General features: G+C 42.9%; 1 protein-coding gene across 3 annotated transcripts in view; it reads left to right on the top strand.

The window, feature by feature from the left end:
- Window positions 1-24,087, top strand: part of LOC147035411 (lysyl oxidase homolog 2-like) — a 201,714-nt gene that overhangs the window by 3,987 nt on the left and 173,640 nt on the right. For all 3 annotated transcript variants that reach the window (XM_085897886.1, XM_085897904.1, XM_085897895.1), the window contains exons 2-3: window positions 7,876-8,196; window positions 10,291-10,463. In XM_085897886.1, coding sequence (XP_085754012.1) covers window positions 7,887-8,196; window positions 10,291-10,463 — 483 coding nt within the window. In that variant the 5' untranslated portion in view covers window positions 7,876-7,886. The remainder of the gene's footprint in view (window positions 1-7,875; window positions 8,197-10,290; window positions 10,464-24,087) is intronic.

The raw sequence follows: 24,087 nt of genomic DNA, 5'->3' as shown, positions 1-24,087 counted from the left end.
GTTGGGGACCCCCCCCCCCTCCCTGCCTCCCTCTTTTCACAAATCAATATTTACACTGGGTTTAAGAGAAGTGATAACACGTCACTTTTGTGATCCGTTCGTTTTGAATTTACTGTTGGAGATTTATTAATTGTTCAGCAACATGAGCAATTAATTCAAGTTCTGTGATGCATCATGAGCATTATATTAGCTGAATATTAATTCCCGAAGGAGATATAAAGTCATCCGTTATTGCACTTGCTTCAACGCTATGTACCAATCCGATCCCCACTTTATACCTTTGATTACATACCACTATCAAGAATGCGGAAATGGATGTTGCTGAAATTTGCAGCCAATTTCGTCTAGTAGAAGCCGAGAAACGAATTTTTCAGTCCCTGTGTTAAAGTTCCATACAGAGAAACCGTCCCATTATAAAGGGAGGGCTGCTTTATGCCTCCATTGATATCCTGAAAATCCATTTTTGGTTCTGTTTTCTTCGTGGAGTGCACATGGTTTTCTCAGCTTTGTGAGAACTTTGTGTGAGAACTCCCTTCTGGACTCGATGATGACTAACTTTCCTGCGAATGTCTCCTGCTCTTTCTCTGCTCCAATTGGTTCATCTGATCATTCTTGTGAAAGCCAACATCTCTCTGGCTATTCTCAGAGAATAGCCAGATAATGCCGGAGAGTCTGGCAGTTCACTCAAGCAGCCATCTCTCTCTTCAGGACTGGTCTCCCATATCTACTGTCCCTGATGTTAACTCAGCTTGGGAATTCTTCCACAGAAACCTGCTCTCTCTCTCATGCATAGATTCATCCCATCTCGTCTTCAGTTATCATACCCTTCTTCCCGCCCAAAGTACACTGAAACCTGTGGTGAGGCAGTTGCTCTGAAACAACTTGCCTTCTCTTCCTGGAAGGAAAATGATTCAGACCGAAAGCAATCTCATTGTATTCCTAAAAGTCCACAACAAGTGTGTGTCCACTCTCATGAGAGCCAGAAAACAACATCTGTCCAACCTCAGGATTGAACTTTCAAACTTGTCTCCCTCCTCTAATACCTGGTGGCATCTTGTTAAGTCTGTCTTTGGCGTATGCACCCCTCCCGTCTTTTCCCTTATTTGAAATAGCACCACAGTGGACACCGCTCGTGAGAAGAATGAATGAATGCCTCAATTCTGTGTTTGCTTCCAAATCTTGGGTCCCAAACCCCTCACTCTCGATATCCACCCTTCCCTGTCATCCCCAACTGCTCCTGGACTTTGTGTCTTTTGCACCAGAGAAGGTCAAGAAGGTTTTTTTTCAATCCTAGACTCTGACTCCATAACTAGACCAGACGGTATTAATTCATGTGTCCTAAAAACCTGCTCTGGTGCTGTTGCACATTCTCTCTCTGCCCTTTCACCCTGTCATTTGCCCAAGCTTATCTTCATTTGCTTGGAAATCCGCAAACATCACTGCACTACATAAAGAGGTGCAACATTATCCTGTCAACCATAGATCTATCAGCTGACTTCCAATCATCAGCAAGGTCATGGAATCCATCATCGCAGTTGATCTGAAAACCTTCCTTTTCTCCAACAACCTAATCTGAGATCACTAGTTTGGTTTCAGAACAGGTCACTCCACCTTGGACATGCTGCTTCTACTCACCCACAAATGGATGGAGGCTCTCAATGTCAGACATGAGATCAGGGCCGTCTCTCTGGACATATTTCATGCTTTTGATGCAGTCTGACATCCCACCTCTCTCTCTCCAAACTCTCTGCCTATGACATCGAAGGTCAACTCCACACATGGCTTATTGACTTCCTCGACTCTCGTAGCCAACATGTGGCTCTTGATGGAATCCTTTCATCTCCTCTCCCTGTCAAGGCTGAGGTTCCTCAAGGCAGTGTTCTTGGCCCAGTCCGATTCCTGATCTTCACCAATGATCACGCTGACTGGAAAATCCTATTCATCTTTTTGCTGATGACTCCATCCTCTGCAGTGACATCCCTCATCCTTCAGACAGGCAGTTTGCAGCCTCTTCCTTTCTTCAGAATTTTACACAATCACAAGATGGTCAAACACTTGGAATATGTCTTTCAATCCTGACAAATCTCACACCCTCACCATGTCTTTCCGGAAGGACCATCTGACAAACCCTCCTATGAGGCTGGAGTCTGCCAAAGTAGCATCTTGAACCCAGTCTCAATCCTCATATACTTAAATGAGATCTGTGCTGCCCCAGATCAATGGTTCTCAACCTGGGGGTCGTGAGATTGTTTTTGGGGGGTCGCAGGAAGGTTGTCAAAACAAATAAACAAACAAATATATTGTTACAAATTTGAGAATTCGATTGCACACAACATTCAAGTTCCTTTAGTCAGTTATGCCGATAAGTGCTTGTTCCCGAGATAGCTCACCTTCCATTGTTTAATGGGCAGAAATCGATTAGATGCGCTGCGGATCGATTTAATAGTTAGGGAGCGATCCCAACACAATGGAGACGCCCCTCCCCCTCTTCTGCGAAGAGGAAGAAGAGTCCTTCCGTCCCGTGATTCATGTCGTCAACAACTCCCTCCCACCCGTGGTTGAGTGGGGGATGGATCACGAGGGCATGAGTCACGCTGGGCGCGGGGGAGGGGGCGGAGAAGGATAAAGCGATCCTTTCTTTGTTCGTGTGTCCGTGGGCCTGTCTAATAAGTAGGAAACTGTTAAGTGCCTGTGTTCTATTAGCTTTATATACGAAGCGAGCTGCTTAAGCGGCTCGTTTCCGAGCAGGTCCCGTTGAGGTATAAACTCCCGGCATTTCTGTCTGCGCGGATAATTAGGTATATTGATAATTCGGCGATTGACTCTGTAGCGCGTGGACAGAAGAGTTGGCTGGTTTATGGTGTTAAAAACACCCGTAGCTGGGTTTCGGCGTTGATCCGGAAGCTACGACTGGATTGCTCGTTCAGTGGGCGCGTGCGGCCGCAATTGGGCTGAGGCGGTCGTCCGCACATCGAACGGGTGAGAAATCACAATATAATAAAGAAATTCAGAAATTTTTTTGAAAATGATTTTTCACTTAAATCTCACATACCAATGTTATAATGTAGTCATTATGAAACAGATTTGAGCAGCAAGTGGTGTGTGTGTGTGTGTGTGTGTGTGTGTGTGTGTGTGTGTGTGTGTGTGTGTGTGTGTGCGTGCGTGCGTGCGCGCGTGCGTGCGCGCGTGCGTGCGCGCGCGCGTGCGTGCGCGCGCGCGCAGCACAGTGACGGGTGCTGAAAGTCCATGTTAAGGCCCTGTCACACCTTGACGTTTTAGCCAGCGTATGGCAAGGTATCAAAATGTATGTACAACGCTGGCGTACGCTGAACTGTTGATGTTTTTTTTTCCAGTTTTGGACGTATTCATAACGAGTTGGATGTATGCATTATGTATTAGTAACGTACACAGAAAGTTTCAATAACATATAGATAACTTGTATCAACGAATGCTGAGCGTGTTGTCGGCGTTCACAACCTATGCCCAACGATAGTCTAACTTATGCATAGCGCGTGGCAGCGTATCGCCAACGATCACGTGGCGTAGCTTATTAAAAGGCTGCGGCTCGACGATTCAAACCATAACCGCATTAGACATCGAAGTATTAAGCCGCTGTCACACCTTGATGTTTTAGCCAGCGTACGCCAACGTATGAAAAATTTGCCGAATACGCTGGCACACGTTGAATACGTTATGGGTAAGTTTTGTATACGTTAAGAGCACGCTGGCATACGTCGTAGTACGCCGAGTACGTCGACAAATTTTCAGCACGTTGAAAATTTTTTGACGTATGCCAGCGTATGACGCACGTTCTGCATACGCTGGCCATAAGTTGTAGGCACGTTACGCGATCGTTGACACACGTCGACACACGTTACTTGTAAGTTACTCATAAGTCGAAGCACGTCGAGGTAATGTTTAGCGTCAGTGTTCCAGACTCCATGGTTTTTTTTTCTTTTTTTTTTCTTCTTCGGTATGACGGTGATGTTGACACTTCGATTTCTAGTGCGGTTATGATTTAAATCGTTGAGTGGCAGCCTATTAATTATATTATATTATAACCGCACTAGAAATCGAAGTGTCAACATCACCGTCATACCGAAGAAAAAAAAAAAACCCCAAAAAAACAATTAAACCAGGGAGTCTGGAACACTGACGCTAAACATTACCTCGACGTGTTTCGACTTATGAGTAACTTACAAGTAACGTGTCTCGACGTCTGTCAACGATCGTGTAACGTGCCTACAACTTATGGCCAGCGTATGCGGAACGTGTGAGTCATATGCTGGCATATGTCGAAAAATTTCAAGCATGTTAAAATTTGTCGACGAGCTCGGCGTACTATGACGTATGCCAGCGTGCTCTTAACGTATACAAAACTTACCCATAACGTGTGCCAGCGTTTTAGACAAATTTTTCATACGTCGGCATATGCTGGCTAAATTGTCAAGGTGTGACAGGGCCTTTCGTGCGAGCTAACTACTGCAAGGTGGTTGAATATGAACTGAGAATAATAAGCCTGTAGGGACACTGAATGGTATTTGCACTGTGCTTAAAGCTGTTTTGCAGGCCCAGCTATATGAGAATGAATGATAATAGCCCATTGCCATCAGCTTGTAAAGGAGTCCTGTTATCTCCTTAACAATGAGTTATGCTGTCGGATCTTGAATAAAATTTAAAACTGTACTTCAAGCCAAATTGATTTAGTTTTTGTTTTGCTGTTTTGTTTTTTGTATATTTTTGGTAAGTAATGCAAGGTATGTGTACGTCTGGTAGCTGTCATGTGTGATAGTAACCACTGTCTGCAGCAGAGGGTCGTTCAATCTTCCAGTCTGTGTCCCGTGCATAAATAGGCGACATACCGCTCTTTGCAATTACAGAAGCCTTTTTTATGAGTGTGGCTGGCTGTTTTTACTGTGTTATACATCAGAGTGTAAATAATTAATTTGTGATGCCAGTTTAGTTTAGTTTAGTTCTGGTTAGTTTTAACAGCTGGCAGTACCTAGGCGTTGACCAATGTGTTCCAGGCACTAGATTTTTTTTATGCGCTCCGTGACGTCACTGCAGTGTGTTTCAAGTGCGAGTCGGGAAGGGGTCGCGAACCCCAACTTAAATTTTTTGGGGGGGTCGTGGCTCCAAAAGGTTGAGAACCATTGCCATAGATAACCCTTCCCTCATCTCTGCAAATATCTCTGCTTTATGCAGTACTGTCCCCCATCCCAAGAATATGGCAGCAGTTTCTTCTTTCTCTTTCTCTTTCTCTTGAAGCAATCTAATGCTGTTCTGACAACTGGAATGTCATTTAATCTGGGAAAATATCACAGTCTCACCGTATCTTTCTGAAAGGAGCATCACATAAACCCATCTATATAATTTCCGCAATAAGCTACGGTAAGAGCTTCAGTCTCTTGAGCTTATGGGCCTTATCAGTCATGGCCTTTCCTGGGTAGACAATATTGCAAAGCTCGCCTCCAAAACCAGCCGCCACCTGGGCATCCTCTTTCATCCCAAGTCATTCCTTGAAAAATTCTGAATGGCCGACAAAGTATTTGTCCATAGCTCAATGGAGTACTGCTCTTACCTATAGGATGGTATCTCACCATCACATCTGCTTATACAAGAACAAGGCTCATCGAAGAGCAAGGTGAAATTGATAGAGGTGTGGTGGGTCAATAATAATTGGGCATAACCAGCAAGGGGAAAGAGAAAGAGAGAAAGAATACAAGTGAGGAGGATGGGTTAATGGTGGTAATAAAGATCATGGGTCGGGATGGGGAATGACATGACATGACATGAGATGGAGGTGCACCGCCTGCTTGAATCCCCGGAGGAAGGAGTGGGAAACAACGGCCTCTGGAAGACAGTTCCATTGACAGGAGAAGCGAGGAACAAAGGACTTGAGGTGTGCAGTCAGCCTGGATTTCAGAAGTTTAACCAGGAGGGGGTTACGGTAAGAACGCCGATTCCAACACTGTAATGTGATCCTGGAGTTGCTGGGGAGGATCAGACTGAGAGAGTCGATGGAGCAATGCTGGAGAGACAGACGGTAAAAAAAACGAGACTACCGACCTGCCTGTGATGTGAAAGCAACATTCCAATAATGTGATTCTGTGCACTCCAAAACTTTCAACGTCATTTGCCATCTCCCGCAGTGAGGCCAAAGCACAATATTTGATACTTTTCTATCGTGGCCAGGTTGGTGGCTCCTCAGATCTTATTTTAACCACCTCTATTCCAGTCTTGCTCCCTCTGCTCTTTGAACCTCCCTTATCTTCACCATTTCCTTAAGGATGTCTGTGTTCTTCCAGTAACCCCCTGTTTGTGAAACCCACAAAATCCATACCGACTGTGCATTTTCATTCCTTTGTTCCTCTTCTCTCCTGCTTGTGAAAACTCATTTCTGAAATGAGACAATCATCATTTCCTCTCGGGCTTCAAGGTCGCAGCTTGCGGCATCGCACATCATCCTCCATCTCTACCCTGATCTGTTCCACCACTATTAACTCCCCCCTCCCTATCCAAGCTCTCTTCACACGTTTCTGTTTTCTTCCCCTCTCCTGTCTCCTTTTTTTTATAACTAATTTCATTGGTTATTATATTAACCTTTGAAGAGAGCTTTTGGTCTTTCCTCTATCATGTTACCTTCCTGCTCTTCATTGACTCAAGACTTTGTCTCCAAAAAGAAGTCCTGTGTTCGATTTTAACTAATTCTGTGAGTGGAGGTCAAGAAGTTTTTACCCCTTATCCAAATTTATCTTATAGTTTCCGATCAGTGTCATATATCGTGTACAGTACTTACCTTTAAGCTGTGGAGTCTGGGTTTGCTTCTCAGGCTGGCGACATGCTGTTGGATTAGTCCTTTGCAACTGGGGCATTGCATCACTCGGTGTGCCGTCCCTCAGATGGACATTAATCTGGGGACACGTCGGCTCACATTAGTTGGTGGATGTTAAATATCTAATGTTATCATTCATGAAAAGTCGGTGAGTCTTTGCCAGAATCCTGAGCAAGTTCCAAATTCCTGCCGAAATCGTTTCCAGTTAAATGTCAGGTCCAGCCAGCTGGTTTATTAAAGATTTGTGACAAACTTCCCACTCAACCAATCCCAAAACAAGGTGGGAATAATTGGGGCTATGAAAGAAGTGGTAATAGTTGCATCATTCACTGGTAACAGGACCACTGATGCAGTGCCCCTGTTACCAGTACGCTGGTACTCGTTTCGCCGACCTCAGAAGGATGTCTGGCTGAGTCAACGCACCTAGTTTTATTTCAACAGCACGACGGGGGCTCAAACTGAAGACCCTAAGATTTTAAGCCAGCCACCTTAACCATTAAGCCAACATCAGGCTTATCCTGCCCGTGAAACACCGGGATGACAGTATATAGTTGGGTCAGGATTCAAACCCAGGCGAGGCCGATTAGAGCCGAGTGTGTGTACGTCTAGGTTATCCTGCCAGCCTAACGGAGTAATAGTGACCAAAGTACAAGTTGTAGCGAATATTTCTGTAATTTAATAATTTGATGGCGTGATTTATTTCCTCAGTTGTCTGTGAGCAAAATTATTGCAAAGTGCCGACAATACGTAAATGTCTGCTTTCATTCACTCAGCTCGTAAAAGTGTTGAGTTGTGATATCATCAGTTCAATTGCACTTTGAAGGAGAAAGCAGGCAAATGTGTCTGATATTTATTGGGAAAAATCATTCACCTGGCAAGTGGCAACTCATCTGCAAATAAAGATTTCATGCAATTTAGCTGCTTGGTTCGCTGTGCAGATATTCCTTGAGTTGCATACAGTGTCATACATGTTTATTTTCACCTCTTTTAATTATATTTGTCTTTTAAATATATATATTTTTTTATTTCGCACCCTGTAGATTTTTCAGGAATGTTACTTCGGGGACATCGACGTATGAGTTTTATGAGCCTTGTCTGTGCCTGGCCGCTATTGCTACTAAGCTTGGCGCAAGCCGAGCCGACACCAATCCAAAGGCCTGTGGCACGCCGTCCGAAGGTTCGACTGGCCGGTACAGGACGGAGGCCACATGAAGGACGTGTCGAGGTGTTCCATGCGGGCCGCTGGGGGACTGTCTGCGATGACAACTTCATGCAAGTGTCTGCGAAGGTGGTTTGCCGAGAGCTTGGTTACGTGGGTGCCAATACCTGGGCACACAGCGCCCGCTTCGGCGAAGGCTCGGGTAGGTGCTGTGGCTGTGTCGTTTGAGCTGTTTGTTGACTTAGAAATTCAATGGAACCTCCATATCAGATTCTTAGTCTGTGTTTAATAAACGTATTGGTCAAAATATTTCTGTCCTCGTGACCAAAAAAAATTTGCCTCAATTTTCTGACTGTTTGGAATCCTCTTCTTTCATTTGCAGGACATGGCTGTGGGTCGTGTTTGTTTGAGGGGCAGCTGTGCTGCTGATGCAGTGCCCCCTATAGGTTAGAGCACAAATTTGTAATTTGTTCATGGTGATGGCGATGGCTCACCTATTCTTGGCGAAGGACATATGGTGGGATCTCTTGAGGGTGGATGAGTTTCATGTTGGTGTTCAAATGGAACCCCAATAGCTCAGAAAGTCTTGTTAAGGAGGAAAAAACTTTTTGACTCTTCCTCAACGCGTCCCACAGAGCCTGAATGACGACCTGGCAGGATAGTGCGGAGATGGTGCACTTACCTCTCAGCTGTGGAGTCTGGGTTTGCTTCTCAGGCTGATTATAAACTGTTGGATTGGCGCTTTGTAACCGGGGCATTGCATCACTAAGTGTGCCATCCCTCAGATGGACATTAAATCTGGGAACCCATAAACTTGCATTAGTTGGTGGATGTTAAATATCCGATGTTATCATTCGTGAAAAGTCGGCGAGAATTTGCCAGAATCCTGTGCAAATTCCAAATTCCTGCTGAAATCGTTTCCAGTTGAATGTCAGGTCCAGCCAGCTGGTTTATTGAAGACTTGTGCCAAACTTCCCACTCAACCAATCCAAAAAGAAGGTGGGACTGGAGCCATATAATAAGTAGTAGTAGTCATAGCAGTGGATGTTAAAGGAGGAGTGATCATCTTCTTTCATTTGCAGTGCAAGGCCGCAGATAGCATAATTTGCCACCTGAGCCGTTGATGCAGTGCCCCTTGTAGGGAGGAGCAGGAATTTGTAATTTGTTCAGGGTGCCGGCGATAGCTCATCTTGTGTTTGTGAAGGATACCGTGGAATCTTTAACATCCACCAACTAATGCTGGCAGATGGGACGCCCAGTTTAACGGCCATCCGAGGGACTGAATCGCCCTACCTATGAAACACCAGGATGACAGTTTATAGCTGGGTCGAGATTCTCACCCAGGCTGCGCAGCACAAAGACGAGTGTACATACCTCTAGGATATCCTGCCAGCCCCATTGGCTGGAATGTCAGTTACATACAGAATCGGAGAACGCAACATCACATACTGTAGCTAATTTTGATCGACAATTACAAATGATTTGCTTGATTGGAAGTGACCTGTGCTTCTTTTACAACACAGGCCTTTCTTTTATGCTTGTATTTGATTACACCACAATGTCATGCCACGTTTCCTCAATACTTTGCAAATGGCATGCTTGGGAATGAGGACATAAAATGCTGCACCCAGCAGTAGAAAGTGGTTGTTGTGGTAGGTCAATGTTGTGTGGTTGGTATGGGAGAGCCAAGGTGGAAGTTGGAAAGTTTATGTGTGGTCAGAGGTAAGATGGGAGCAAGAGATATCTTGGAGTGGCACAAGTGTGATGGAGTAAAGAGCAATAACTATTCATCTGTCTGGTTCCATTGCCAGAAGAGAGGTTCGAGTAACACCTTTGTTCTTCTGCCTACTCGCACACCAATGCAGGGTTGTGTCTTGTTAAAATGTATGTTATGAATTGAATGTTAAAAATTCCATGGACTACAAGAAGAACAAACAAATCAGTGCTTGAAGAAATTACACCACCATGTACATTAGAAGCGCTGATGTTAAAACAGACACGTTCACTCTTTGGGCACGGCATGCATGCAGAGAACGAAAGACAACCATACTGTGTCTGGTTGAGGGAAGAAGAGGAAGAGGCAGACCTTGTATGCACCTGATGCATGGGGTAAGAGCTGCAACATAGCTGTCTCTAGTAGAGCTTCGGAAAGCAGTGCAGGATAGGGATTTTGGGGAAATGTGATCATGAATGTCACCAGAAGATTTCCACAACTTAATGGAACTAGATAACTGGATAGGTTTTTAAAAAAAAAGATACAATTAGGATTGGTTGTAGAAGAATTGTGTGTTTGCAGGTCCCATTTGGATGGACAACGTGCGCTGCGTTGGTTATGAGCGCTCACTTCGCAATTGCCGATCTAATGGTTGGGGCAAACACGACTGCAAACATTCCGAAGATGTTGGTGTCCTCTGCATTGACAAGCGGCTTCCAAGATTTGAGAAAGCTCTCAAGAAACGGGCCAAGCAGGTGGGACTTGTTTTCTTTTTCAGATATATCGATTGCACGACATTGACACCGGCTGTATGATGTGCCCCAGAGATATAAATGGCCTTATTTCCTTTCATAAAATCTGAAAACCTGTCACAAGCTGGATATAGACATGGATGGTCTCACGGGTGCAACTGACTAGTCTGGGAGGTTGGTGGTTCGAACCACAGTCGAGTCATCCCAAAGACTTTAAAATGGTACGTGCTGCCTGCTTGCTTGACGCTTGTCATTTAATAGGCTAGAGCATGGACCAACCCTGTAGATTGGCATCCATCGGGAGGTGGAAACTCCTCCGCAGTTGTCCTGCTGTCTGGAGAAAAAAAAGCGACGTCACAAAAGATGGTATCGCTGGTACCAAGAGTGCTCTGAGAAGTGGCTGTGTTTCACCCAAGCTCAGTTGCTGTATTTGTCTGCAGTCAAGTCCGGTGTTGTCTAATATATTAGTCTTCATGTGTGTGTGCATTTTCTATTCCAGCTATTCCATGATCCTAAGACCTTTGGAAAAATATATTTTTAAAGTATTTAGAATGTCACTCCTCGGTAAGAGCGCATATCTCCACCAGGCTGAACAGTTTACGTTTTGCATCCCACTGATGGGCCAGATCTGGATCCGGAGCTGAAACAAAATCTAATCGGTTTGTTCTTGTCAACTACCCAACTCATCCACCAAGTTTTGTCATAACCCAAGTTCCACAGAATCCAGGAGAGATAGATGTGATGTTGGAGCGCCAGCCCACAGCGGAGAGCAGTACTCCATTGAGTTACGGACAAAGGCCTTGTCGACTGTGAGTTGCTCTGATTTCCTAAAGAAATACTTGGATTTACTTCGGATTTCCAGTTTGCAGCTGCTTTTGGAGGTCAGTTTTGCTTTGTAGTCACCTCATGAACGGCCATGGTTGATGGTGAGGCTTAGAAGTTGAATAGACTGATCCTATTCCAGTGAATAACCAAGGAAACATATAGGTAGGTTCATTGTTACAAGAGGAAATTTTTCCTTGGAAAATGCCCCCATTGAGTGCGGTGAGAAAGGCGACGCCATTGTTGTGGCATTTCTGATAGCCAGAGTGCCCTGGTCAATTCCCTAAAGCACAACGGTTCTGTTTGTCTCGTCTGGCAGTCTTGTGTTGTGTCTCGTGCATTCGTCTGTATGTTCATGTGTGCGAGATGTGTGTCTGGCAGGTCCACTATGACCCTTAAATCCTGGGATATTTAACATCCACCAACAAGTAAATGCCACAGGCAGAGATGTTGGCAAGCAGTCATAAATCCAGGAATGCAGGCAGCCTTCTATGCCACAGGCAAAGACATTGGCAAGCACAGCAGGATGTGAGACCATGTTGAATGCCTGAGTTATGTCCAGGAAGACAGTCCAAACCATTTTTTGAGATTGAGGTCCTCAAACCATTGCTGAGAGAGGAGCAGAATCATATCAAGAGGTGAGTGACAGTGACAGAATCCAAACTGATGGTTGGAGATCTGGCTGTTTGCAAACATTAAAGACTTGATACACAACATTGATGGATTCCATGACTTTGCTTGTAATTGGAATCAAGATGACTAGCCTATAGTTGATATTGATAGGGTCTGTTTTTGTACCTTTCTTCTGTACTGGTGATGTTTGCTGACTTCCATGCAGAGTGGAGGTGGCTAGAGAACTTAATGCGGAGGATAGAGAGAGGAAGCAATAACAGCAGAACAGGATTTGAGAACATGGACACTGATGCCATCTCGACCCATTGCCGAAACAGGATCAAGTTTGGACAGAACTTTCTCTACCTTCGTAGGCGAGAAGGACACAGAGTCCAGTTGGTAGTGGGTACATCATTTTGCACAGAGTTATGAAATTCTACCTGATCTCAGGCAGAAACTCCAGTAAAGCCATTTGAGGTGACGCACAGGATGGAGAGAGAGCATACACCAGACAGACTTGACAAGTTGCCACCCTGAGTTGGAGGAAGCAGACTAGTTAGATAATTTGGTCTTGAGATTTGTATGATGATGTTTTATTGCTTGCCTTAGGATGGACACACTTGCTACGAGCCTTGAGGAATGAAAGAAAGTTACCGTTAGTCAGGTTAGCTTTCCAAGCTGAGAAAGCAAGCTGCTCGACCACAATGGCCTCCCCACAGGATTCATTGTATCTATGATGAGAGTATTATGGGGGTAGCAACAGACTGGATCATATATATATATATATATATATATATATATATATATATATATATATATATATATATATATATATATATATATATATATATATATATATATATATATATATATATATATTGTTACGAATTTGGAATTCAATTGCACACAACATACAGGTTCCCTTAGTCAGCTATGTCGATAAGTGCATGTTCCCTAGATAGCTCACCTTCCATTGTTTAAATGTTTTGAAATCGATTAGATGCGCTGCGGATCGATTTAATAGTTAGGGAGCAAACAATGGAGACGTCCCTCCCCCTCTTCTGCGAAGAGGAAGAAGAACCCTGCGGTGACGTCAAGAACTCCCTCCCACCCGTGGTTGAGCGGGGGGTGGATCACGAGGGCATGAGTCACGCCGGGTGTGGGGGAGGGGGTGCAAAGGATAAAGAGGAGATCTTTTCATTGTTCAAAAAGAGTTCATGGGAGTCCCGTGGTAGGGCTGAGTTCGTGGGAGTCCCGTGGCAGAGTTCGTGAAGAGTCCCGTTCTGAGTCCCGTTTGCAGAGTTCGTGTGCTGAGTCCCGAGGGAGGAGTAAGCTTTTTTGTTTCGGAGAGAGCAGTCGTTCAGCCGTCGGGTCCTGCTTGGCTTGAGGCCTTCGGAAGCTTTTTGCTTCGGCTGGCTCAGTGAGCTTCGGCTGCTGCTTTGTTTTGGAAGGAACTTGAGCCAGTTGTTCGGCTCGAGCTGCGAGTGGAGGCTTCTTCCTCTTCTTCCTCTTCCTCTTGGTTCGTGGAGCTTGTCGTTCTCCATTTTGTTTATCGGCTTGGTGCGACGCGTCGGCCTCTTCTTGGAGTTGGATCCTCGGGGAAGCGACGCATCGACAGGAAGGATCGGCGCCTCATTCTCACCGGCACGTGTTGAGAAGCGTGGGAGGATTCGCAGGAGCTTGGGAAGGATCGCGGCGATTGGATCCAGCTCGCTCTGGCTGGAGCCCGGGTCCGGACAATTTGAAGACCACACGAGGTGGAAAGGTTCGACTCAAGCTCTGAGTTTCAGCTCACCTGTCCTCCGAGCTGGAGCTCGTGATTAAAGGCCTCAGCCACCGTTTCGTGTGTGTGTGTGTGTGTGTGTGTGTGTGTGTGTGTGTGTGTGTGTGTGTGTGTGTGTGTGTGTGTGTGTGTGTCCGTGGGCCCGTCTAATAAGTAGGAACTGCTGTTAAGTTTAAATGACTGTACATAATAAGTAGACGGTTGTAGTTCTTTTGTCGTGCTTTTGTTGTTTGTATAATTGCATACGTGTTTTGCCTTATTTAATTGCATACGTGTTTCATTATAATAAATGTCCTTGTGTGAATGTAAACCTGCTCGTTGTGTCCATTCCCTCATTGACTGAACATTTAGTGTGTTGGGAGTTTGAAAGCCGTTGGTTTGCCGTAATAGGGGGATATTTGGACCGACGGTTCTCGGTGATTACGCTTCTCGGAATCACGCACGGACAAGCTCACCTCGGCGGTTTGTACCGTACGAGTTCCATCGAGGGTGGAATACCCCGGTAGTTGGATCACGTGGGTATTTAGGTACATTGAAGATTGGCAATCGACCCTACCCCACGTGATCTGCCGATTGGCGTATTTCAGTTCTTGTACAAGGACCCGTCGCTCGGAGTTATCTGGGCGGCGATCTATATTCCGGGCGATCGGTCGGGCCAACTCGACTTGCGGCTCCGTTCAAAACAGTCGGTTGGCGGCCGACCCCCCCCCCCCCAGCCTGTAACAATATATATATATATATATATATATATATATATATATATATATATATATATATATATATATATATATATATATATATATATAGTGATACATGAGAGAAAGTACACTTTTGTGAAAGTTTGGCATACTTTTCATTGTTGCCAGCTTGTTAGTCCTTTCACCTCGTGAACTTTATTACATTTACTTGTCCAACCAATGGTAGTAGTGTCGGTGTGGTTTTTATCTGGTTTCAAACCAATCTTTTTGCCTGACACTACTACTGGGCTCGAGTATCTCCCACTCGTGGAATGGGGGGAGAGGAAGGCTTTAACCGGGAGTGTGAGGATGCTTTCCTGCCTGGCAGCTTGCTATTTTCACCTTCATGGAAATAACTCACGGAATTGAGATAAACTGGAGTTAAAGGTCCCATGACATCCAAAATTACTGAAATTGCATATATATATATATATATATATATATATATATATATATATATATATATATATATATATATATATATATATATATATATATATATATATGTATGTCCTGTTTGAGTTTTTAATCCTGATTTCAGATCTGACAATGTTTTTTCACAATACTCGTTCTGTAAAATGTAAAATTAAAAAAACAAACCTCTTCGGGAACGCCCCTAAAAATTCTGCCGAAATCTACTGAAAGGGGCGTAACCCACATGACATCATCTCCAGAACGACAAAGGCTGCACGTAAATTACTCGGGTTGGTGTCTACGTGATTATATTGGCTTCCTGTGTGTTTACACATTCGATTGGTCGACTCAAACGCTTCGTTCATTTCTGCTTAAAAAAAAGCAAACATTTGGTTTTGAATAATGGATGACATGGACTTTGATTTGTCTGGTAGCGACAGTGAGTGAGAGAAATGAAGGATTTTGGTCTGAATCAGATGGAGAATTGTCGTATAACGGGAGGTGAAGTTCAGGCAGCTGGAAATGAAATACGGCCTTACCAGTTCGAGCCCGAAGCAGGACAAGCAGAGGAAAATGGCGATGAAATTCCCCGAGTTCATGATGATCGGGAGGACATCGAAGGAAGACTTAGCAATAACAACTGGTTGGACTAAATCCTATTGGTAATTCAATAATGTAAATTTGACTTGCATACTGCTTGATATCAGAAATATTTTAGTGAGGTGACATGACTAGCACAGCACAGCGCAGCGGACATGTTGCACCGCGGCGAAGGAATCGCAAGCAAGGCCAGCCCATGTCATCGGCCGTGTCTCTCCGCGCATAAAACGAAGCAATCTCGCTGTCTGGATACGATGAAACCTTGTGTGCAGAACACACCTTGTGACACAATTGTCTCGAGTCGTCCGATAAATCTGACGTTCTGTTGAATTTTTTATTTTATTTTATTCCTACTGTCGTCATGTAGCGCCAGTAGAAAACAATGAAGAAAAGAGAATAATATAAGAAAGCCACAGCACATCAGATTTATCGGACTAGTTTAGACTCTAGAGCTGACAAGTAACTTGTATTGGCATGCACACAATGTATAAGTCAATGCGTAAGAGTTCTGAGGCTATGAGGCCGTGTTATAGGACAGATAATTTGTCTTCCATAGTTGTGCCAACATATTTTCCCTGTTCATTTATTAAAGCATTTTGGCTAAATGTTAATGAATAGCAAGCCAATGGAAGCAGCACCTTCACTTTAGAATAAACCCATGTATGTCGAGTGCAGCCATAACCTGGCTTGCATGTATGTGGAATCGTACCTATTCCAGCAGGCTGGTTTCAACGAACAATTCAATAAGCTGCAAAATGTTGGTGCAGGTTGTTCACATTGTTTGATTTTAAAATTACCTCCTTGTGCCTTGAAATGATGCAATATTAATCTTTAGTATTTTACTTGTATGTCCCTGTAAGTTTCTTTTTTAATGGAAAGGTTCAACAGTCACATTTAATATTTTGTGGACATGGTATAGCCCTTTATTGTGCATACATGTATTGGATTTGTACACGACTACGACAAGGTATTAAAGGGATAAATAATTGCCTCGTGATTGTTGTGCATACACGGCTCAGAAGCAGAATTTCTTTTCCGCGAAACAATCACAGGAATTAAGACGATCAGTGAGACAGCAAACACATGTGCACAATGCATTTGTACGTACTTTATACGGCGCGCAACATCTAATCAATCCACTCTGAGCGAGTTGCGTTCCGGAGATGACATCAACGGTCACGTGACCTGCGGTTCGCTGAAGTCAACTTTTTTGAGGGGCGGGGCATAGCAAGTTGTGAAAAGCACTAGAAATGTTCGAAATATTGGTCTAATTATCCCATTTTTGATTTAAAAAAAGAAACATGGGTGATTTCTTCACTAGGAAGGTCAAGTTAATATATAAATAACCAGAAACTTTTGAGTGTCATGGGACCTTTAAACTAAAGTTCACTGGAGTTAAACTGCATTCGCAACCCTATCTTCAGCGACGAATTTCCTCTCTTGACTCATGAAGTTTCGTACCACATACTTGTTCATGGCCCTTTCCTCAGCAGCGCTTTGCTCTCCGCATCACGCAGAACTTGGTACCAGGTGTCTTGTTCGCACTCATATCTTCAGTGAGTCTTTGCTTCTTTCAACCGTGGGGTTACTATCATCAAACCCCTTTTAGTGAGCAGCGTGTTCCTATGGGCACTGGTCATTTAAACACTCGAGTCACCGAGTGGATCATATGAAATTATTTCACGGACACAACGCCGAATTGGCCCACTGTCGATACTACATTTCTTGCTTCTTTTTGAACTTGTGACTGTATTCACACACATTCAAGCTTAACAGCTTATGGGACTCGACAAAGTCATCAACCTTGAGCGGTGAGTAGAAATCGATAACTCCATTTTCTATAAAAGCATTTTCAGCTGGAATCCATATTGGGTTCAGTGGGGATGGTAGCTCATTCCTTTTGAGAGAGGAAAAATTACATCCCTGCCAGGTGACTTGTGCAAACAGCCATATCCTGCATCATTGAGGTTGTTCCCTTACAATAACCAGAGAGATCTGGGCCTTGACAAGAAAGTGATCAGAAGAGCCAATGGGGGTGAAGTAGAAAACGAGAGATTGGATGGAAAGTTAGTCATTACTATGTCGAGGAGGGAGAACTTACCAGTAGTAGAAATCCGGGTTGGGAAGTTTACAGATTCGGTCAAACCGATGGAGTCGCAGAAGGCCTTAACTGCAATGCCATAATTGGTTGTGGCAGAACTGTAACCCAATCAGCTCGCATTATGGCAGTTGAAATTGACGCAGGTGAGGAACAGAGAGTAAAGGTGGATGGTTATAGAGAGATCATCATCATTGGGTGGACCGTAATCTTACAAACAGACATTAAATGGTTGTAGAGAAGTAAACATAGCCCCAGGTATACTACTAGGCTAGGAGGGGTTAGTGAGGACAATGGACAATGAGGAAAGCAGTTGTTTATATGGACAGCAACACCACCTCCAGGATTTAGGAGGAGCCTGTCGGAACCGAAGAGAGAATAGCCATGGAGTCAAATTGAACATCGATGAGCGAGATTTAGTAAATGAGTGATGGATAATACTGAGTATAGATCTATGTGATGTGTATAAGCACTGATGTTGAGCCAGGAGGTGTATGTCTTCCAGTTATCCACCAGCAGACAACGGAATCTCTCTTTCTTCCCCTTTACTACTTATTTAACCTCTCTCTTTTCTTAGGTAAACCTTGAGACGGACATTCTCATCCTTCAAAAGCTCATTCTCGTCAATCCGACAACCAACACTGTTTGGGAGAAATCCTTTTCAACTACCAGCCGTATTAAAACCTGTCTTCAATTATCAATATATCCCCATCGTTTCCACAATGTGGCAATACTGGTTGGTCACAAGGAACGTGCTGATTCGCTTGGCTTGGTGTCCGTGGCTAATGAGTTCACTTTGCTCAACGAAAACCCAAATAAGACAGTTAGGCAACTACTCTTCACTGCACTTCAAGAGAAAGGAAGATTATCTATCTATAATTCCAGCAATGTGTGTGTGTGTGTGTGTGTGTGTGTGTGTGTGTGTGTGTGTCTGTCTGCGACCGCCGTTTCTCGACGACCGCCAGTCCGATCTGATTGAAACTTGCCAGGAATATTGCCGGGGCCCCGCAGATGTGCCTTTTCGAGGTTTGATATCAATCGGACAAGCGGTTCCCAAGTTACGGCCATTTTACTGCTTTTTCAGTGTTGAAAAGGTGTATATATGGCAGCTGAAGGTGTCGTTCCACCTTCTCACCTTATCATGCCAATTTTTTTCCCAAATTATGAATAACCGGACGATCACTGGTCCGATTGAAACTTGCCAGGAATATTGCTGGGGACCCGCTGATGTGCCTTTTCTAGTTTTGATATTATTCGGACAAGCAGTTCCCAAGTTACGGCCATTTATCTGTCGACCAATGACAATACACGGTGCTATGACATCATGAATGACGTCACAATTAATGCTTATTTATTTATTTATTTATGATTTTTATGATAAGAGGGGGGGGCAAGAGAGGAGGGGGGAGAGAGGAGGTTGGAGAGAGGAGGGGCGATACTAGGGGAGAGAGAGGGGGAATAGAGGAGGGGTGAGAGAGAGGGGGAGAGGGGGAGAGAGAGGGGCAAGAGAGGGGGTGAGAGAGGGGGAAAGAGGGGGTGAGAGAGAGGGGGCGTCACAATTCGAGTGAGGAGGGGGCGAGAGAAGAGGGGGGAGAGAGGAGGGGCGAGAGGAGGGGGGACGAGAGAAAGGGGGCGTCACAATTCTTCTTCATTTGATATGATGTCACAATTGACGCTGGGGACCTGAATATGTTTCCCAGGTGTTTCCCAAGTTCTGGCCATTTATGATAGGTTGGTCCGATCCAATTGAAATAATGCCCCAATCCAGTCATCGTTTACGCCCCTACGGGCCCATACTAGTATTAATAAAAGCAATCTACAGTGTTTTTCGAAACAATTTATTCCTGGATGGACGTTGTCATCAAAATGAATAACAGGTGACTCTGGATATGGTTTAGGCCAAGTTGATTTTCGTTTTGTTTTTGTCCACATTGTCCATTGTGTGAGCTTTAACATCCATCAATGAATACTGGCAGATGGGACGTCCAGTGTAACGTCCATCTGAGGGACAGCACTCACGTTGATGAATCAACTTGCCTGTGAAACACCAGGATGACAGTTTATATTTGGGTCGGGATTCAAACCCAGGCTGGACAGCTCAGAGGTGAATGTGCGTACCTCTAGTCTATGCCATCCTGCCAGCCCATGGATGGGGCCGGGGAGAGGTGGTACTAGTAGTGGCAAGAGTTTGGGATTTCAGTAATTGCGCACGTTTTGAATGCGTGAATTATACAACAGAATACACAGTATGTGATTTGAATCTTGAATCCCAGCATCATGAACCAATTACTTCAAATTGAATGTGAAACGGACCGACTGTAATGAAAATCAGATTTTTATGAAGTACTCGTATTCAAAATTCTTCTTCCAGAACAAGTTGGAAACAATTAACAATCAGTGCCGATTTAAACGTTATGCTTTGAATGTGCTGCACTTCAATAACTGCGCGAAAATTTTGTTCAATAGACTTTTCTCTCCTGTGTTTTTTGAAACACTTCAAGTGTACATCCTGATGAATATTGATGAATGATTCTGGAGTGTAAATTTTGTCTTTAGCATGCTCTATTGATTTGTATGCAATGGCTCTGCTACCAAATCTTTCTTATTAAATATCAATTATTCAAACTGATCTCCATCTTTCTTCCCAACATCTTTGTTCCTTCCTCTTTCACATCTCTCTTCACACTTTTCTACGTTTTCATACTTCTCTTTATTCATTCTAATTCTTGAACCTTGTTTGTTTTCTTTCTTTCTTTCTTTCTTTCTTTCTTTTTCTTTCTTTCTTTCTTGTTTGTCTGGGTGATATCTCAGCCATCCTTTGAGCTTGGAAGCTGAAATTTGAGGTCAAAAGTGAAGATGTGCTTTGACAAAAAGGGTATTTTTCTATATTTTGATGGAGCAATTGTTTCATTAATTACTTAATTATAATCCATTTATTAATTTCTTATTTATTTTCTTTCTCATCTGAGCAATATCTCAGGCACCTTTGAGCTTGGAAGCTGATATTTGGACACAATGGCGAACAAGTGATTTGGAATAATAATGGGTATTTTTCATTTATTGATTAATCAATTAATCGATTAATTATTCATTTTTCGATGTATTACTTAATTTTCAAAAAGTTACAGATTCGGATGAAACTGTGGTGGTTTTGGTATCCTGTTAGCCAATTGATTAACAAATTAACTACTTTACGATTACTGTTTATTTATTTCAATTATGCAATCAATCAATTATTGTACACCGCTCCCTCCCAATTCTGTCTCCATGCACTGCACGGCGGCATCGCCGGGTGCCAAAGGCGCCCTGGTAGTGTCGCGTGCTGGTGGATATGTTATTTATTTATTTGGCATGAGGGTGGTGTACTTTAAATGTACCTGTACTTGTGTATTACTTGCAAAATCGAAGATTTTTCAAGTATATTGGTCAGTCGATTTTGTTATTCTGTCTGATGGTCTGTCTGTCTGTATGTCTGTCAATCGCCTACAGGTCACAATTTTAAACCCATCTTCACAAAACTTCACCACATGGTAGAGTTTGACATAAGCAAGAAGCCTATTGTTTTTGAGGTGAAAAGGTCAACATAGGCCAAAGGTCAACAAATGTGTCAATTTCTAAAATCCCCAATTTTCATCCCACTGACTTGAACTTTGAAGAAAATTTGCAAATGAGGTCACTAAATTCAACCACCAATTATTTTTGAGGTCAACATAGGCCAAAAGGTTAACATAGGCCGAATTTCTAAAATTGTCAATTTTCATCCGATTGACTTGAAATTTGAAGAGGAGTTGCATATTTGGTCATTGAATTCAACCACCAATTATTTTTGAGGTCAAATTTGTTTTATGGATTTTGCAAGTATCGTGCTCTGCATGACGTCTTCTTCTTGTTTATTTTGTTCATTTTCTTCTCTTCTTTTTCTCTCTATTACTCCTAATTTCTCTCTTTCTTCATCTATTTGTCTACGTAGAAGTGAATTCTTACAAACTATTTGTAAGTCTCACTTCACTGTACCTGGGTGTGTTTGAGGGTAGAGGAGTATGAGCTGAAAACCGAATCCTATCCAGGATCCTCCTGATTACTAGTTTTGCTCTTTGCTTCATCGGTTTCCTTCTGTCTGACTCCATTGCAGTATTTCATCTTTCATTTTACTATGTTGTTAGCAATTTAAGTTGATCGTAAACGACTGCTATAGCAGCTAATGTCTTGGCGACAATACCCGAGAATGTATAAATTGATTGAAGTTATGATTCATCCATTTAGACAAAACAAAAGAGCTTAAATCAAACACGAGAATTAGACTTACTTCTGTGATTATGCAGTCAGCTTCAGCTGGCAATGACCTCAGTTGGATATATCTAATATATAAAGTTCTTTATAACCACTGACTGACTGACTGATATGAAAGATCGGTACCTTCTAGGTGATGGAGAAAGCTGAAATTTTGTGTGCCGATGGACATCGAAGCCGGAACACTGGGAAAAAAACATCTTTTTTTTCCGGGTGTAATGCACCGATGTTTAATATCAGTTAGTCAGTGGTTATAAAGAGCTTTATACATTAGATGTGGAGGGCCAACCCACCTGAGGTCATTCCCTGGTGAATCTGATTGGGTAATCGGCACAATGTCGCACAACCGAGTCAAATTTCAGCACTGTCTTTGATTTAAGCTCTTATCTGGGGTTACCATATTTTAACTTTCAAAAATATAGGACAATCTAGAGAGGGACACTCCAAAAAGGAGGACAATCTAGAGGGACACTCCAAAAAAGAGGACACTTTGGAGAGGGACACTTTTTAAGCGTTTCCTTTACATATTGAGCAATTGTATTGGCAGTCTCATTCGGTGTGTTCCGGACCTCGATTAATTTTGACTGAAAACCGTCATTCTTCCAGTTAAAATACTGAATTATTAGTGGAAATATTGTGCTTGGCAGAGTCCACATGAGATTGTAAATCAAGAACACTTTTTTGCCACAAAGATGTACATACATACCAGCTCTATATTCCAAGCACCACTTTGAAAACATGGGATTTTGTCTTTAGTTCTGAAGTGAATTTACACTTCCATTTTGGCAGTGTAAAGAGCTCATTGAAGAAAATCAAACGAGTGTGTACAGTACAGACTCAGAAAAGACACTGCGTCGTGAACTGAGCACCTCATTGGACTCGCTCTCACTGTGAGGTTGGACAGAAAGTGGACGCATGGGTGTCAATGTTCGAAGACGTCCATTACACTATGACGGAGTAGTAGAGACTCGTACCAAACTATCATCATCAAAACATGACATAACCACATTTTATCACCATAAAGAAATGTACAAAAATGGTTTAACAATTTGAATAAGGTAAAAAGTATCCCAAATCTTAAAATGTATCCCTTTGAAAATGCAAAAGCAAAAAAAATGGCAAAATTCTGGACATTTGCAGATATTAAAAAAACCCAGCCCGACGGAGATTTAAGGATCGAAAAGGAGGACATGTCTAGGAAAAATCAGATGTATGGTAACCTCGTCTTATTACCACGGAATGAATGTTTTGAAAGATTCCTGAAACAACTCATCAATCTAATAAATTATGCACAGTAAGAAATTTTAAAGCAATGTATATATGATCCAATAGATACGTGAAGGTACTTTTTAAGGGATTCTGTTTTTCTCAATTCTTACCAAATTACTGTATATCCATGTCCATCAGAACCCAAAGTTGGTTATTACTCCACACACACGAAGCGAAAAAAGGGGTTAAGCAATTGGTTCATCTCTGCCTGTCTCTCCTTATGTCCACAAGTGTAAGTATATGATTGAGGAATAAATTAATTAAAATTTAATGTTGTATTTTGAACACGAATCGGAACATGAATCGGAAAACGAACCTGTAGTTTCACAGTACTTTTGGCTCTGAATTTGTCCCAATCACACATGTGTAGAGAGGAGTGAGATAATATATTTTTTACTCTGCCTGTCTGACAATCAAACAAAATTGAAAATCATTCCAAACAGGAAGCTTCCCGTTTTTTAAGGAAGTCATAAAGAACACAAACAACAGGCACGAGAAGAACAAGTATAACTTGTTCAATAAGGTGTTGTAAAAGATACTGCATCAATGGCAGTAAACTTCCAGAATTTTTTAAATACGACCTTTAAAATCTTTATTTTATTTCTATTGAATCATATACGTGAACACTGCAGAACACAAATCGCCTTTTTCCCACTTTCAAAAACCCTCCAGTTTTGCAGTACTTGAACATGTTAAATAAGGTGGTGAAAAAGACACCATCAACGACACTAAACTTCTGACATTTTTTTTAATTCGACCTTTAAAATCATTATTTTATTTCAGTTTAATTATATACATCAACACTGCCTTAGGTAAGGTGTTCTTTGAACTCTCCTGTTAAAAATGTAATTGGTAACTACTACTATTCAAACATACCTATGTATAGATATTGTTTATCTGGTCCAGATGGCATCAGCCCTCATGTTCTAAAAACCTGCTCCTCTGCTCTTGCTCACCCTCTCTCTGTTCTATTCACCCTCTCATTTACTCAAGGTCATCTGT

Source organism: Eptatretus burgeri, chromosome 1, assembly GCF_056783735.1.
Source record: "Eptatretus burgeri isolate ZD-2024b chromosome 1, Ebu_testis_v1, whole genome shotgun sequence".
Classification (NCBI taxonomy): Eukaryota; Metazoa; Chordata; class Myxini; order Myxiniformes; family Myxinidae; genus Eptatretus; species Eptatretus burgeri.
The sequence above is the reverse complement of the archived record's forward strand: the minus strand, read 5'-3'. Positions and strand labels throughout refer to the sequence as shown.